Raw genomic sequence first — 17,608 nt, forward strand, 5'->3', positions numbered from 1 at the left:
GATGTAATTTGTGAGATTAGTGACGAATAAGCCACTCTGAAAATTAATAAAAGATGTTTCTCTTTAAAGCAGTAGCTATTTAAAACCTTATCCAGCGCCTCCTGTTAGAAACAAAGTGGACGCTTGATGAGAACTTAATATAATTCAGCATTATTCTGTTTACCAACTCCACCAGAAACGGTTTGGAAACAGACGGATTTAATTGGATATTCAACTTTAATTGTTGGTGTTTTTTTATGTAATTTGTGAAGTAAAGGACAAATGGGTCACTCAGGACGTGCATAAGGTATTCTTCCTTCAACTGGTAGCTGTTTAAAACCTTATCCAACCTATTAAAAACGAACTGAAAGTGTGATGAGAAGTAAAGATAATGCTTCGTTATTCTGGTCACTTCTGCCATGCAAATCTCCCCTGAGGCTGATAACTGGATGTAAATCAGAAGTTTGATTTCCTTGCAGCCTTTTCCTGCCTCATTTGACAGTGAAATGTTACTGTGGATGTAACTGAGCTGCTCATGTTGCTCTGAGGTAATGCACTGGTGAAAATCATTAACTCCACTTTATGGTTTTATATAAATCCACAGCCCGTCTTTATTAGCATTTTTATCTTTGTTTTGTTAATTGTGCGGTTAACCCAGCTGAATAGGAAGGTTTTTAAAATTATTTACTTTAAAGTGTGTAGTCCACTGAAAGAACATTCCTGCAGCTTTTCAATCAGGTTCCGTTCTGGACTTTGACTAGGCCATTTCTACAGCCTTACGAAACACTTTTTCTTGGTAGAACATATTTACAGCGAAGGTATTTTTGTTTAAATTAGAAATGTACATATTGATTTCTTCTACAGTTATTACCGCACTGAATGTTGCTCTTTCAACAAATGCTCTCTTTTTGAGTATGTAAATTAGTTGATTATTTCAATAATCAATTGATCTGATTACCGTAATTGTTTCCGTCACAAAATGAACTATAAAGTGTTGCAGATTATGAAATGCATTTCCTTTTATTTTTGGGATTTAACAAAAAAGAAAACTGATTTTGCACAACATTTTTTTAAAATAAGGCTTAAACTGAAAGTTATTTGCAAACATAATAACACAAAAACCATATATTTTTTGCAGTTTAAGTACTTTTGAGTTATGCCAGAATTGTCTTTGTGTTTATATGTAAAGTAAAATGTTTTTTGGTTCATAGCAGGCTGTAATCCGGCGATGTGGGTCAAACGAATAATCTCAGAAGGCAGTTTGCCTTTGGTAATCTGACCAGCTTTCAGCGACGCCTGCCGTGCTGCGGATGATGATTGTGTTGGAATGGGTTTGAAATAAGAGCGGCAAAGTGAAAGACGGTTGGGTTATTAGACTGAACGTCAACCTGAAACTAATTCATTTTTAATGGCAGAAGCATAACGTCACTTTTTCATTGAGATTTTAGAAAAATCTATTAATCTGGTCGATGTATTCGGCATGAATGGACGTCTGTCGTCTATCTGCTGGACTGTGCAGCAGCTTAGAGAGGACCAGCTACCCCTACAGGTATGAATTTGGACTGTGAGACGAAGCTGGAGTACCTGGAAATAACACCTACATGCACAAGGAGAACATTCAAACTCCATGCTGATCGCGTCGTCTCGAGAAATGTTCCCTGATTTCAAAACTTTGGCTGAAGTGGTGCTTGTAGTTCCAGTTTCCAGTTTGGCAGTAGAGCGCAGATTTGTCCTCCGGATCATTATAACCTTGAGACATTTGATTACAGACAAGCTGGCGATCGATTCAGGTGATCAGTCAGATCAGGAGGAAGTTGTTAGTTACTTAGGCTACAATCAGTGGTATTTTTCGCTGAAGAGACAAATTTACATGTATCCACCTGCTTTATGTGGATTTTCTTCTCAGCTTGTTTAATATTAAACTAAATTACAATTAAATGCAATTAAGTATGTCATTATCATTTTCTTTATTCATTTTTTTAAGTTCAACCTGTGGATGAAACTAACGCTGAGCTGTAGGCTTTCTTTTCCTCTGAAGTATCTGGAAACTTTTGTCAGAATAAAGCGCGTCATGAACCTTTGAGATTTTACATAAACATAAAAATCTGGTTTAATCGTCCAGAAAAATGAAACTGGGCCATCATTTGATTTAATTTCAGCTTGTTAAGGTAACACTCACCTGTTAGAGCCTTTGTAAGTTTTGCTCACACGAATGACTCAAAGTCTTCTGGAGAGAAATGTTGAGAGCACAAATAGGTCCTTTGGAAGTTGGATTCGGTCCGGCTCTCTACCACCGGGCTCTTGTGTGAGAAGCGATCCGGGTTCTTCTTTTTCATTTTCTCTTTTTCTTTTTTTGTTACAGCCACAGTGACACAGTGTGGCATTATCTAAAATGGCACTAGTCAAACGTTATATGAAAACAAAAACTCAGGTAAAGGTAGATGTACATTTTTGAAGTAATATAATAATATGTTTCTCGTTAGATAAGTTATAGTAAGTATGAGTTTATTATTTATCACAGACAACATATTTTAGTTAACAGGAAACATGTTGAACTGATCCTGGATCACTTTAAAACTGGTTCCCACTCTGCCTTAACACATTACATCACATTAAACTAGTTCACTTAATTTCAGGAAGGAAACAAAGTGTTGTTTTGTTTCTGCAGCTGCGACTCGGATCGTTTCCCCATCCTTCCTCCTCCAGCCTGTCAGTTTAAACTGGTGTTGGTTTACTTTGATTGTCTTTTCTCCTTTCTGTCTGGTTCAGACTCGCCCTAAATAATTCAAACTGGTTCATCTGTGGAAACTCCTCTAGCCAAAAAGGATGATTTTATTTCATTTAAAGTGTTTGTTTTTGCTTTTATGTTTGTCTTTATCATTGTCCAGTGTGAAGTCACCATTATATGTTCACTTCTACGCGTCCTCTTCATTGTTGTTTTGATGAAAGCGTGATTTATCTTTGAGTCGGACCTTCTCTCCAGATGACACGGTGTCGGCCAGCAGCAACATGGACATGGAGGACAGAGTGTCCCACCTGGAGCAGAGGCTGCAGCTGCAGGAGGACGAGATCCAGCTGCTGAAGGCGGCTCTGGCCGACGCGCTGCGTCGCCTCGGTTACTGCGAGGAGCAGAGCCAGGGGCCGCATGCAGGGGGCGCTCACGCTGGCAGGAGGCCGCTTGCTGCTGCCGCTTCAACACCACCTACCAAGGGTAAAACTTTCCCTTTTTACTGACCTACGGTTTGATCTCAACGGGGCCCTGTTGAGATATTTGAGCAGTCATTATCTTACAACATAATTAACATTTGTAGCATTTTTTTTTTGTTTTGACTTAAAGGGGCAGTGTCATATAAAAGCAACTTTTTTGGCCTTTATATAATGTTATAATATTATTTCCCTCATCTAAATCAAAGTGTTGCTTTGATTCTTTCATGCATGTTTTATCTCCATGGCAACCATTCGGCTTTGCAAAACGCCTGGGTGGGCCTAGCTCCGCCTTCGTGATGCTGCTCTTAGCTGCAGTTCCCAAGCTTCCAGACTCTGAGACTTCCCCACTCGGCTCCTTCAGACTAGCCAGCAGCAATTAGCAAACGCCTGGTGGAACTGAGCTCATTATAGGAGCTGCTGCTCAGAGCAACGCTGGTAAAAATGTTGTGAAAGGGTTAATAGAGGAGCCATGTTTGGATGACTAACTGAAGGCGGAGTTTCAGAAACAGCAGGAGTTTCTTAAAGAGACAGAGACCCAATTTCAAAGTGTTAAACTACAAAGTAAAGTAATATTTGATATATAAATGGTAAATGGACTTATATAATGCTTTTCTGTCCAATCATTTTTGACCACACTAGAGTCTCATTCACAAACGCTCACACATTTATTCACCGATATGCGGATCGGTAGGCAGTATTTGGGGTTAAGTGCCCAGGGGCAGGACGACTGCTCTACCCACAGAGCCACAGTCGCCCACATATAGTCTGTTTTAAACAACTAAGGTTGGCATATTGATTATGTTATAAAATGATAATTAAAGGGGCAATACATAATATTGCCCCTTTAATTACCCTCGTGTCCTTCATAAAGCAGATACAGTGTTTCAGTTTATGAAGAACTTTAGAGATTCAGTCACAGCATTACAGCTTCTGTTTCTTCCGAATCATTTCAGCCTGTTTTAAAAGAAAACTATTAAACCAGACTGCAGACGCTGCCGTCTTTCATGCATTTCCTTTTCTACATAATCCATCGCTGCTGGAGCTGAAATTGTTATTTTTTGGAGCCGGTTGACGAAGCTGTGAGTTTTTCAATGTGTCGCCTTCCAGTGCGTCAGCTGCTGCAGGCTCTTCCCTCCAGGCCTCTGAGTAACGGCTACGTTCAACAGAAACGCCTCCTCTCCTCGCCGTCGTCGCCAAAGAAAGAGGTGCTGCAGTCCATCAAGAGGTAGGATGGGGACGGAAACTTTAACTAGGCCAAAAGGCTCCGTGTGGGTTCTCAAGTCTTTGAATTATCCAGAAAAATTTAAATACAGCATATGGAAAAGAAAAAACCTGTTTGTTTATACACTTCTTCCCAAGAGAAAAAGTTTTTTTCCCTTTTTCTTTTTCTTTTTCATATATTTTTATCACTTTGTTTTTGTCTGTATTCCTGCTTTGTTTGTTTCTTTCTTTTTCTCTCTTTCTTTTTTCTTTACTTTTTCTTTCTTTCTTTCTTTCTTTCTTTCTTTCTTTTTCTTTACTTTTTCTTTCTTTCGTTCTTTCTTCCTTCCTTTTTTGTTCTAATCATCTTGTGATTATTTTGGTTGCATAATCCAAAACATGACGTTTTTAGGATAAATATGAGCAGCAATACTTATTTCCAGTTTCATCAAGCCTGTTTAAAATCATAATTTAAAGTCCTGAAGCTCTGGACATTCAGATCTGTTGTTTTTTTGTTTTTTTGTTTTTCCGTCTGCAGGAAGAGCATGTCCACAGAAAGACTTACCCTGGTCCGCAGAGAGATGGCAGCAGAGAGTCGGAGTCGGACCACGTCCTCCAGCAGCTCCTCTGGTGGGAAAAGGTAACATCTGCTGCTGGGGCAGGAGGCTGAAAACTGCCTCTGAGCCACCAACTAGACAACAACTACATTTTCAGTTTATTTACTTAAAAAGAACAAACAGAAATGAACACGCTTCATAGATATTTATATACTCAATATGACTCGTTGTTTCTGTTGAGTCAGCAGAGATGATTATTGAAATAAAATAAACTAACAAACTGGAAGTCTGTGGAAAGAGGCAAATCCAAACATTTTAATTAAATAAACTGCAATTAACTAACTTGAACTAGTTTTTCATAATTATTGTTTCCACAATAAATACAACAAAGTATTATGACACAGTTTTAAGTCCATATTGCCAAAAATTAACATAAAGCTTAAAACTTTATTTTACATTAAAATCAATGAAGTTTGTAACATATGAAGAGTAAAATGTTGTTGATCTTTGTACAGATTTAATGTACTTCAGTTTTGCTCAGGTTAAAGTAACATTGTGATGAATTCCTCGGATAAATGTGACTGTTTGCTGCTGCTGTCCTGTGTTTCTGCCGACGGCTCGGATTTCCTTCCTGGTAAAGAGGTGTGGTTACTGGGTAACATGAGGGGGCGGGGCTCTGGGCTGGAAGCTGCCCTCTGATTGGCTGCGATGCTGAGCTAAAAGTTTGCAGAGCGAAGGAGGAAGTGTGTGTCTGTGCGGCTGCTGAACGGGACACAAACGGCTCTGCAGGAAGCTGGAAGCTGCTCTAACGGGAAAACGGCAGACATGAAGCGATCCTCCAGGTAAACGCCAACAGCAAAGCCTCAGAGACCCGCCGGAACCACTTCCTGCTGGTTCTGTTGCACTGTGGACGGGTTTCCACTCACATCGTGTTATAGATTTCTAAGCCTGAGGAGGTTTGTGTTGTCACGCGAACAGTTGGATGTGGTTGGGTCTGTGTGTGCGGCGCGGTGGGGAGGGGCAGCAAAACCCGACTGGAGGCAAAATGAGACTGACGGCGTTTCTGTAATGTTTTCTCTCCACATAGAAACTTCTGTGTCATTAGTTACAGCAAACGGTCGTCTCCTGATGTAAAAAACAAACAGATAAGGAAGGAGAGGTGGAGGGCTCAGCAGATCTGATCTGGTCGCTATGGTAACCAGCCGCAGCTTCTTCTTTGTGTATGTGGGGGTTTACCTGGGGATCACCTGGCGAGTCGGAGCGCTGCAGAGGGAGTTTGGCTTTGCAGCAGAGTTATGATCACGGTTATGAAATTGATCACATTTCCTCTCAACATGCAGCAAACTCTGCTGCACCAACAGGAACTGGGTTGAGTTTCTCCGACCGCACTGCCCTGCATGTTCTACACAAAAACCTGATTCAAGTGATTTCGCTGCACATTCTGCTTCATTTGGCACTAAATAAAACTTATTTTAAATCACTGGAATCATTTTGTGAGCAAGTAATCTGATTCATCTGTTTTCAGACATGATAAATCCTGCAGGATTTATTCCGGTTTTTGTATAATTTGCAGTTTCTGAGTGGAACCGTGCAGAAAACGTGTTTATAAAGTCGACTGCTGCAGCACTTAAGTCATAATGGATCAGCTGATGGATGACCGCTCCCATCATCCCGCAGTTGAAGGACGCCACAAACCATTAGTGGGGTAGAAACGTCCATTTCCTCCGTGCGCCTTTGACTGCACCGCTTTGTTTTCTGATCCCTTTTAGTTTAGTCTTAACAAGAAATGCCAATCAGATGAACTGGAGGATAAGGAAAATGTTTTACTGGAAATATCTTTTAATGCAAAGTCAAATGCCTCAGAAAATGAAACATGAAGGCTGAAATGAAAAAGTTAGAAAAGAAGTCATAAATTATTCTGACTGCTTTTGGGTTCAGGTTTCATTTGTGGTGTTACCAGCAGGAATCAATTGTTTTTAATTAAGCAGAGCTCATGAACTTTGACCTGCTTATCTAAGACGTTTCAGTTTTTTTTTTATTCTAAATTTTGGCAGGCTTGTTGAAATAAAACTTTCTGAACTGGTTTTGCTGCTTCAGGGCTGAAAACTGAAATAACTGACAGGTTAACAGCAGGAATATGGCAAGCTGTTTGAATATATAATCAAACCACAATTACAACAGCTAATTGAACTAAATGTCTTAAAATATTTTATGAAGGCATGTTGAGGTTCTAAGGGGTTGAATTTGGGTCTCTATGAAGACATTTTCCGACGTGTTTGTCGTTTATTTTCTTGAGAAAATATGCAACAAAAATCACAATTAAAAGAGTTTTCTGCCGTATTAGACATTTTTGAGTCAGTTCTTGTTGGTTAAAAGAAAATTTGTCATACCCAGAACAGTTTCCTCCTGTTTACCGAACCTACAGTAACTTTTTACAATCAGATTTGGTTTTTAATCTGATCTTTGTTGAAGATTCCATCTGTAGTAAATGATAAAACTGCCTTCCATAGAAGGCTGGTAAGATTTTACTAGCAGGTTTTGTTTCTTTTAGTTTAACATCCATCACAGATCTGCTGGTTTTTTTCTTTTTTTCGTTGATTGCTGCCCTTGTTGTTGAATCCTCTGAACTTTAAACCAGCAGACATTTTGTTTCTGCTTGACGTTTGTTCATCAGAAATGTGCAGCTCTGGAGAATCGTACTCAGGAGGATTACTGCGTTCCCCTGGTGCATCCTTGCAGCTCGTCCGTCCCCTCTGTGTGTTTTCCGAGCGCAGCCATCCAGGCGGAAAATGTTCTGCATGTTAATGAAGGTTCTGTTTGTTCATCTCCGCCTGGAAAGCAGGAGACTCGCTCACGTTTCACAGTGAGGAGGTTTTAGATGTGCCGGTATTTACAGTGTTTTTCTGCCAGTTTCCCAGCCAGCTCTGCTCTAATTACGGGGTCAGCCGCGGCCTGTGATTGGCTGCAGCCGCGCCACGCCTCGTCTCCCTGCCAGAGCGACACGCAAACAACCGGGCCTTTATGTGGTTAGTTAAAAGAGCCAACACTGGCCTCCACCTGACCAGAACCAGATCAGACATCTGCTCTCTGATCTGCTCTCTGATCTGCGCCTCATATTGAAACAGGCTTACATCTCCTTTGACTCAATAAAGGAGACATATTGTGCTTCACTGAACAGGTTAGAAAAGGTCTATTCAAATCCTACTCACTACACTTTTTTGTAAAAAATCGTTCTTGAATAAAAGATTTCAGTCTGTTTAGTTCTGCCTTCCTTTCAGATTTTAGTTGTTTTAGGACGTCCTGTCAATTTAAATCTAAACAAGGTGCTGCTGGCCACGACCCCAACTCAACGTTTAAACTCAAACGTGAAAATGGCTGCAGACACGTGCAATTATACAAACGTACATCTTTGAGAAGCATTAGTAGAGCCTCCTGCACAACCAACAAGAAAGTAGTAAGTGGTTTCTGGATGGTCAGTCAACAACAAAACACCCGTCTTTTCCAGCAGTCATTGTACAGCAGTAAAACCAGCTGACCAAACGTGCTGGAGCTCTGCTGGGGTTGCTGGGCAACAGACTGGGCTTTGCTGGGGTTGCTAGGTAACGGGCAGTCCCTGCTGATTAATGACGTCACATTCTGTAGGTTTTATAAACGGCTCATTTTCCAGGCACCAAAAAACATTAACTTACAGCCGGAAACTTGCTTTTATTTCTACTTTTTAATGTTTTTAAGTGCTTCACCTGTTTTTAGAAGCAGTTGAGACCCAAATGGAAATGCAAAAATATTCTGCATTCACTCATCTTCTGTTTTCAGTGAAGCCTTTGCAGAACGGCGGCTGATGTTTTCAGAGTTCCTCCTTTACTAGCGCCGTTTTCTGTCCTACCTCCTTCCCAGCCTGTTTGGTTGTTCTGTCTCCACACCTTTCAGTTTTTGGGTTAAAGTTAAAACTTTTCCCTTATCCAGATGTCATCACTTCTTCTGTAGCCGCGGCTGATTGGTGGACAGGTCGTCCTGCCAGTCAGCAACCAGTGAAGTGCTCAAACCGCAGCAGCTCTGGCCGGCTGACTGACGGCTGAATCAGGAGCTGCAGAGTCGTGATGGACGGCTGAATCATTGCAATTTTGCATTTAGCAACACAGATTTCCAACATGAAGCTGCAGAGCTTTGCTGCCTGCATTGCGTTTGGGCCCACGCCGTCATCCTCCCTTTCTATGGGTACAATAGTTTCTCTGTATTCTGTGTCATAATTGATCAAAAGTAATTTCTTTTATTTTTAATGGGAACATTGGAGCACAAAACCTTCAGTGTTTTCTCTCTTTATCAAAGGAGATCGAAGCCTGAGGGCCGAATAGAAAACTTTCCAAAACAGATCCGTCTTAAAACTGAGGAATGTAACTTTTATAAGAAAAAAATGTTTATGTATTAAAGTATCACTGTGTTGTGAGACAAATAATCAGTGAAAAAAATTACCCTAAAAACCCACTGCTCCTCCAGAAGCAACCAGTCAGAGGCAGGAGGGTCTTTGTGCTGTCAATCACACTTGTGTATGCTACAGAATGCTAAGGCTAGTTAGCATAGCCACTGATGACGATGAGAAGTTGTTTCTCCTCCATCAGCACATTGAACAGCGTATACACGAGCCTGATTGACAGCGCTAAGACGAGGCATGTTGCAATAAATCAATCACATGATAAATTGAGCTCAATAACTTCCATTTGCAGGATTTGTCTTTTTTTTTTTTTACCAAAAACTGGATGATAAAATGTTTGAGTCTTTCTTTTTCTGAAAGATTTCATAATTCATTTTATTTGTTGTTTTTGTTTGTTTTGGATAGTTAAAATGTCGTCCAGTTCCAGTATTAAATATTCATTATAATTTGAAGTTTAATGATCTTTGAGGATGTGTTCTTGCTTTATTATTATGCCATTATATTCCTTGAAACTTTTAATAAATATGTTTTTAAATCATCTTCTAAAGGTGGAATGCTGTAGCTTTAAATGTGGATGCTAGCTGTTCGTGCTACTTGATTATTTCCAGTGTTTTTAATTATTTTCTTCATCTTTGGCCGTTTTTGAAAGCTTGTTGCTGCAGCCGCCTCTCACCCATCAGCGCTGCGACTTTATGACTTTATGCTCCAAACACCTGGAGCGTTCTGCAGCCTGCACGCCGTGTCGGAGCAGCTGCTGGTATCTTTAATCTGATTGGTTATTCATGAGCTGAATGCTGAGGTCCACTTCGTGTTTCTGCTGACTCCCATGTTTCCTCTCGCTGTCCAGTCGAATGAAGTAATGAGGGTTGAAGCCTGGAGATGAAATGATGTGAAAGGGAGCTGCTCCGTTTCATGCATTTACTAAATGTATGCGTGATGGGCTCTCTGGATCCACAGCTCACTTTTAAAACATTTTTAATCTTCAGAGTGGGAAACGATTTCATTCTGCTGATCAGTTTTTCTGTTTTTCAGCAAATCCAAAGAATGCACCTACAATGCAGGTAAAATTACCTTTTTTATATACATATATAAATATTTGCCTTCAGGTTTTTTTTTTTGTTTTTTACAAACTTCAGTGTATTTCCTAATAAACCAAGACAAGGTGTTGGATAAATAAGCCTTGTAAAAAGTTATTTTATTTTTCCAAGCCCTGTTTACTTTGGCACAGCCACTTAAAATGCTCCAGGTACAACATTAAAAGTTTGAGAGAAAGAAAAAAACCTGCTTTTCACAGGTGATGTAGGAACATGTTTAAAAAGTCACCGTGTCTCTTTAATTTTCCACTTTTGGCCTGTCACCTAAAATCCCTGTAAAATGGAATTAATTCTGAGAAACTTTGAAAAACCTTTAAATGGTAGCAGCTGGTTTTACATAAACTTTGTTGCAGAAACTTAATTCTTGGTCTTCAGCTCCTTATTTTGCTTATTTGATGTAAAAGTAAATGTTTTAATGACCTAAACGATAAGTTTAAAGTTTGTTCCCCCCTCCAGTTTCTTCCTTTCTGTTTTATGTTTCTACTTTTCTCTCTGTTTGACGACGGATTCACAGTCTGTGTATTTAAAGCCGTTTTTCTCCTCAGAGGACGGCTACGTGAGGATGTTCCTGCGCGGTCGTCCCGTCACCATGCACGTCCCCGACCAGCAGCGGGACGGCTTCAACCTGGACCAGAAGGTGGCGCTGCCGGACAAAAAGCTGAAGCTTCAGTGGGTGTATCCTTCCAACCGAAAGGGCGACGACAGCCAGGAAAGACTCGATGGTCAAAGCAGTGGAGGAGAAATATTTTTAAAATAGAAAAAACATTAAATCAGTTTTTTAAAATTGTAATTTTAAATATTGTATAATTTTTAAAATTATACGTTTTTTGTAATTCTGTGTCAAGTACTGTGAAAGCCACACTTCTCATTTATTTAAAAAAACTTCTTAAAGGTTGGCTCCAGGAAATGGAAAAATGTCACCATTACACATAAACTAATGTAATTTAATGGTCTTTTATTCACTGCTAGCAGCATCACAGTAGCTTGTTGCCTTAAAGTGTTTATTTCATCAACACTTTAGATTTTATCCACTTGGCGAAAACCTCATGTAATTAATCGGTTGAGTTAATTTCAGTCTAATTATTTAACCTTGTTTTAATCGAAAACCATGTCAACAAAACTAAATATTTTTTCAGTTCAACTCCCGTTTTTTGCTGCTAAATCATTTAATAAACAGATATGAGCTCAACAACAAAGGTATTTATTGTTTTTAATCTCTTATTTAGGTTATTCAACAGTCAGATTGGTACTAACTTCTACTTCTTCCATTCAGCTTCTTTAGAAATTCTGGCTGCTAACATTAGTGTTAGCATCTGCGCTCCTGCTACATGTTTAGCATTGAGATGCTATTTTAGCTAACACCTTTTAGCACAGCAATAGTCTGTCACAGCGTCCAATCAGATCGGTTTTTGAAGCAGAAATTAACCCCCAGCTTTGGCGTCCATCTTTGTTTGTGGATATTTTACGTAAAAAAATGGCTTCCTGCCGATCTTTACAGCTTCGGTCACCTTCCCTAACTAAACGGTGGGCTAGCTACGGCTACCGTGGCCGCGACTGCCGCTGCAACCTCTACCTGCTGCCCACCGGGGAGATCGTGTACTTCAACGCGTCGGTGGTGGTTCTGTACAACACTGAGGAGCAGCAGCAGAGACATTACCTGGGACACAACGACGACGTCAAATGGTGAGGAAACAAACACTGATACCATAATAAAGCCTTTGGATCCGTCTATGTTAATATCTATAACACTAGCTGCAATACAAATCTTTGTTGATATTTTGTTGATGTCAAAAATTTTTTAATTTTGTGAAGCTGTGACAGCTCTGATGGAAGAAAAACCAAAACAAACCATCATCCTGCTACCACTTCCTGTCTTCTTTGGTGTTTCTGTCAGTAGTAACATCCTGTTGTTAATCATGTGATACAAAAACACTGTTTTAAATATGAAAAACCGCCTCACTCTAGCTCAAAAATGTTTTTTTTCCTCTAAATTGCCTTGTTTCCATCAATAAATTTATTATAATTTCAGTTTTGTGATTTTATGGTTAATGTAGATGCAGCTACTGACAGATTCATTAGCATCCAGTTCAGACTCGATCACCAAGCAGCTGAATTTTTCCAAGAAAAACTTTCAATTTGAAGCAGTTTTCAAACAAAGAGGAACCTAATTGTATAATTTCTCCTTTAATGGCCTGACTTCACCAGAAAACCACCATCTCTTTCTTTCTTCCACCAGAGGAATCTGCAGAATTTCCTGTTGTTCCCAGTATGGATCAGACTTTTCTCGGGAAGCTCCCACTCGCAGTTTTAAACCTCCTCAAACTTTACTCGCCTTTTATCAGAACTTTTGAATTAATTCCCACTTTTAAAACCATTTTATGGTCCACTGTTCTGCATATTTTGGTCATTTTCACGTCTGAAAATGACTGATTTTATTTTTATTTTCCTTTCAAATTCTCCACAGAAATATGACTTTTATGAAAAGCAATGAAGGAATAGTGGAGTAAAATGTCAGATTATCAGTTTGAGTAATAATATTCAGTCTGGATCTTGATGTTTTTGATCTGGATTAATGATACCATTTACCAAAATGATTCACACTGTAAAAAATAAAATCTTACCAAGTATTTTTCTTCTAGTTTCTACTCCAAATATCTTAGTGCACTTGAAATAAGACAAAACTAACTGATCTGCCACTGGACCTAGTTTTTTTCCCATCAATTTTGATGAATTATTGATGTAAAATAAGCTCTGAAATCTTGCTGAAATGTTACCTACATGTTACTTCTGTCTTATTTCAACTTATTTGAGTTTTTGCAGTGTACAGCAGAAAACACTCACCTCCACACCTTAAAATCGACTTTTTTTAGCTATGCATCATGTTACAATGTTATTCCCACATTAAAAACATACCTGTAATGTTGCTTTGATAATTTCATGCGTGTTTAAGAAATCCTTTAATCCTTTATTTAATAGATTTTGCGCCTATAAAAAAAAAATAAATGACACACAGAGGAGGAATAGAAACTAGACTGAAATGGTGAGATTTTGTGTTTTTGCAGTGCAAACAGAAGTTTCTTTTGTGTGAAAAGTGTCTGTTCATCTAATTAAATCTATGATCCAATCATCTGGCACCAGCTGGCCTGTAAACACTAAACGCCTCCTGAGGCATGCTGGGAAAAAAACCGTTTCTTGTCCCACTGCTGTCAGTTTGACTCCTTCAGCTTCCTGCTTTTTAAGAAAACATTCACCTTTTATTCTCTCACAAAGACGGCGCCATAACAATAACAATGTCGACACTCTGAGTCCTTTAAAGGCTTCTAATGGTACAATTTTTAAAAAATTATTTTATTTTGCTGAATGTTTGAACTTGCAAACGTTGCAAAATGTTTAGATGTGAATCGTTTTTCACTTTCGCTCTCCTCAGCCTGAGCGTTCATCCTGACATGGTAACCATAGCAACGGGTCAGGTGGCTGGAAACTCCAAGGATGGAAAGGTAAAGTGGACGCCGCACCTCCGTTTGTTTTATTAACCCAACTGCACCTTTGTTATTCCTTTTTCTTTTTTTTATCTGATCAAGAGCTTAAAAACAATCTGTTTCATAAAATAAGTTTCCAATTAAAATGTTGCTTGGGATGCAAGAAAACACTGATTTTAATGGTTTTTTTCAGTGGAATTAATAAAATAAGTTTTCTGATTGTAGTTTTCTTCAGTAAATGTTTAATTCTGTAGTTATTTGTTTGTTTTTCCTCTTCAGCTTCTCGCTCCTCACGTCCGCATCTGGGACTCGGTGAGCCTCAACACGCTGCATGTGATCGGCATGGGGGCGTTCGACAGAGCCGTCACCTGCGTCTCTTTCTCCAAGTCGGTAAGCAGCGACTGGACGCCGTCAGGGCAGAAAATCTCAGACTTCCACCAAAAATCTGACAGTTTATAAAAATGATTAAAAAGAGAGGACATTTTCTCTAAACAATTTTCTTTAAGTAAATGTTCAACTTTTCAAACTCAGAAATTTTCACGTTTTGTATCTAGAAAATATCTGGTTAATCTCAAAATTGTGGAATTTTTTTCCAAGTAAATTTTTCAAAGTTTCCTAGAAATGTGAAAATTTCTGAGATGAATTTAAAAAGTTCTGAGTTTTTTTCAAGGAAATGTTAAAACTTTTCAAACTCAGAAATTTATTTTGTTCTAGAAAACTTTAGATGAACCTCAGTATTTCAGTTTTTTTCTAGGACGTTTTAAACTTGAAAATCTGAAATTGTCACATTTTGTTTCTAGAAAATTTTAGATTATCCTCAAAATGTCAGATTTTTTTTTTTCAAGCAATTTTTTTGACTTTTCAAACTCAGAAATTTCCAGTGTTTTATCTAGAAATTTTCGGAGATTAATCTAAAAATTTCTGAATTTTTTGGTGGAAATGAACAGGATTGTTTCGCTATCTGCTGTGCAGCAGCTGGAAATCAGTTTTATGTTTCTGTGACGTTTTTCTCTTCGTCCACTCAGAACGGCGGCTCCTTCCTCTGCGCCGTGGACGACGCCAACGATCACATCCTGTCAGTCTGGAACTGGCAGAAAGAGAAACAACTCGCTGAAGTGAAGGTAAACTCGCCTTCATCTCATTAATTGTGAGCTGATGAAAGCCGCAGATGAAGGAATAGCGTTTGCTGCTGCAGTGCTCCAACGACTCTGTGCTGGCTGCCGTGTTTCATCCCATGGACACGAATCTGATCGTCACCTGTGGAAAGTCGCACATCAACTTCTGGACCATGGAGGGAAACGCGCTCACCAAGAGGCAGGGACTGTTTGAGGTAGAACCGCCACGAACACCAGATTTTAAATGTAAAACGGTTTGAGCCTGAAGAAAACTGGGCGCTTGTTTCTACGCTTCGGTTCGTCCAGACGGCCGGGATCCTGAGCTGATCAGTACAATCACCTAAGCAACTTCAAAAAAATATCACTGATATGAGTATTTTTACTTTTACTAGAGTAATTTTATTATGAAGTATTTCTACTCTTGAGTAAAATTTCTGGATTTTCTTCCCTCTGAATGAAAAACATGTTTTAACCAGAAATCCCCCAGACTCAGACACACAAACCTGCAGCTTCTGTTAAACTGATTTGGAAAATAAATATTTTAACTGATTTTTGTTATTTTTTTGTTACTTATGTTAATTATTATCATTTTGGTTTTTAAAACTTAACTTTATGTTTTGGTCCAACTGGTGATGTAATTTTAAAATATTAAATGATTGATAATTTGATTCAGTTACTCAGCGCCGGAGTAGACATTTTACCAAACACGTTTTTTACTCTTAATTGAGTATTTTCTCGGACGAAAACTTTTTACTTTTACTTGAGCAAAAGAGTAAATTGATCCCGAGAAATCAAGCTCAATGGGAGAAATCCCAGACTGAGCACTGAGGGGAGATGAGAATCAAACTGAAGCTAACATCATCTTAGTCCAAACCTTTTAAAATATGCTCTCGCTGCTGAACTTAGTTTTTTGCTTCTTTGTGTTGCAGATGTTAATTCTCAGTGTAAAAACCGTATGAAAAACATTAAACCCACAAATTATTTGATCCGTTTCCATAGAAACACGAGAAACCAAAGTACGTTCTGTGTGTGGCCTTTGCTGAAAACGGCGACGCCATCACAGGAGACTCCAGTGGGAACCTCTACGTCTGGGCCAAAGGTCGGGTTTGCTCCTTTTCTCTGGTGGAAGGTCTCTGTGAACGAGGGATCATCCAACGTGTGTGTGTGTGTGTGTGTGTGTGTGNGTGTGTGTGTGTGTGTGTGTGTGTGTGCGTGTGTGTGTGTGTGTGTGTGTGTGTTACCAGGTGGTAACCGTATCAGCCAGGTGGTGTCGGGTGCACACGAAGGTGGCATCTTCTCCGTTTGCGTCCTGAAGGACGGCACCATGGTGTCCGGAGGCGGGAAAGACCGCAAGGTGGCGCTGTGGGACCACAACTACAGGAAGCAGGCGGAGATGGAGGTAGAGGAAGAACGAGGAAGGAGGGATGAAGCACGCAGACAGAATAGATTCATGTTTCTTCTTGTTGGTCAGATAATGACAATCTGAGATAAAAGCCTACAAACATTTGTTTTTCCAACCTTTATTCCAGATGCATTATCTAAACGTTCTTTCCTTTTTTATCCTCCTTTCTCACTCACTTACTTCCTTCCTTCTCTCTTTTTTCCTTTACGTCTCTCCCCGTCACTCCATTTCACCCTTTATGTTTATACTTCCTTCCTTCTGTTTCCTCCTCCCTCTGCAGGTTCCATATTTAAATCATGTTTGCTGTCGAACAGTAAACAGTATTTTTTTTATGATTTTAAATCACTGATATCTCTGCAACAGTTGGTTCCAGTAACGATAACCAGTTTAACCAGTAGCTGTGGTTTTTGGTATATTGGTCTCTTTTCCTTCTCTCTCTCTTTGTGCGTCCAGGTGGGCGAGTTGCTCGGCCCGGTACGGGCTCTGGCTGAGGGGAAACCAGGTGAGCTGTTCGTCGGAACCACCAAGAACGCCATCATCAGAGCGGCCTTTCCCGACACCCTGACCCCCATCGTACAGGTACGCACCTGGAGAAGGCTCCGTTAGCATCCATTAGCTTCTAATGTTAGCTTCGGTTAGCGTCTTTTAGTGTAGCTGCTGTTTGCATCTTTCTGTCAACTTCCAATGGCTTTTGTTAGCAGCCATTGGTTTCACTGACATCACTTAGCTTTTGTTAGCATTCGTTAGGGTCTGTTAGCTTCCGTTTGCAGCCAATACCGTTTGTTACATCCATTAGCTTCCGCTAGCGTCTCTTTGATAGCATCCTTTAGCTCTCGTTAGCATCTATCGGCATCTGTTACCGTCTGTTGGTGTCTGTTGGCCTTTGTTAGCATCCTTTAGCTTTTGTTAGCATCTGTTGGTGTCCATTAGCTTCCATTATATCCATTAGCTTTGTTAGCTTTGAATATTTTAGCTACAATAAATGGTAACACTTTATTTGAAGGGGGGTGAATAAGGCTGACATGACACTGTAATAAATATGTCATAACACCTGTCATGAACATGAATAAGCCTTCAGGAATATTTATGACTGTTGTCATAAACGTCATTCGGTAAATTATGACACTTTTAATACAAAGTTGACAT

General features: G+C 39.5%; 1 protein-coding gene across 4 annotated transcripts in view; it reads left to right on the forward strand.

The window, feature by feature from the left end:
* Window positions 1-17,608, forward strand: part of eml2 (EMAP like 2) — a 36,157-nt gene that overhangs the window by 10,915 nt on the left and 7,634 nt on the right. For 3 of the 4 annotated variants that reach the window (XR_001662160.1, XM_007552419.2, XM_007552420.2), the window contains exons 2-14: window positions 2,963-3,190; window positions 4,294-4,411; window positions 4,925-5,026; window positions 10,405-10,433; window positions 11,012-11,141; window positions 12,000-12,149; window positions 13,894-13,963; window positions 14,225-14,335; window positions 14,971-15,066; window positions 15,141-15,275; window positions 16,060-16,159; window positions 16,305-16,459; window positions 16,916-17,041. Coding sequence is in view for 3 of the 4 variants with exons in the window: in XM_007552419.2 (XP_007552481.1) it covers window positions 2,963-3,190; window positions 4,294-4,411; window positions 4,925-5,026; window positions 10,405-10,433; window positions 11,012-11,141; window positions 12,000-12,149; window positions 13,894-13,963; window positions 14,225-14,335; window positions 14,971-15,066; window positions 15,141-15,275; window positions 16,060-16,159; window positions 16,305-16,459; window positions 16,916-17,041 (1,550 nt within the window). In the remaining variant the exon portion in view is untranslated. Of the gene's footprint in view, window positions 1-2,962; window positions 3,191-4,293; window positions 4,412-4,924; window positions 5,027-5,665; window positions 5,786-10,404; window positions 10,434-11,011; window positions 11,142-11,999; window positions 12,150-13,893; window positions 13,964-14,224; window positions 14,336-14,970; window positions 15,067-15,140; window positions 15,276-16,059; window positions 16,160-16,304; window positions 16,460-16,915; window positions 17,042-17,608 lie in introns of those variants that run through there. The other variant, XM_007552421.2, reaches the window with a different exon arrangement.

The sequence above is a fragment of the Poecilia formosa genome, unplaced genomic scaffold (genome assembly GCF_000485575.1).
Source record: "Poecilia formosa unplaced genomic scaffold, Poecilia_formosa-5.1.2 Scaffold48, whole genome shotgun sequence".
NCBI classification, from domain to species: domain Eukaryota; kingdom Metazoa; phylum Chordata; class Actinopteri; order Cyprinodontiformes; family Poeciliidae; genus Poecilia; species Poecilia formosa.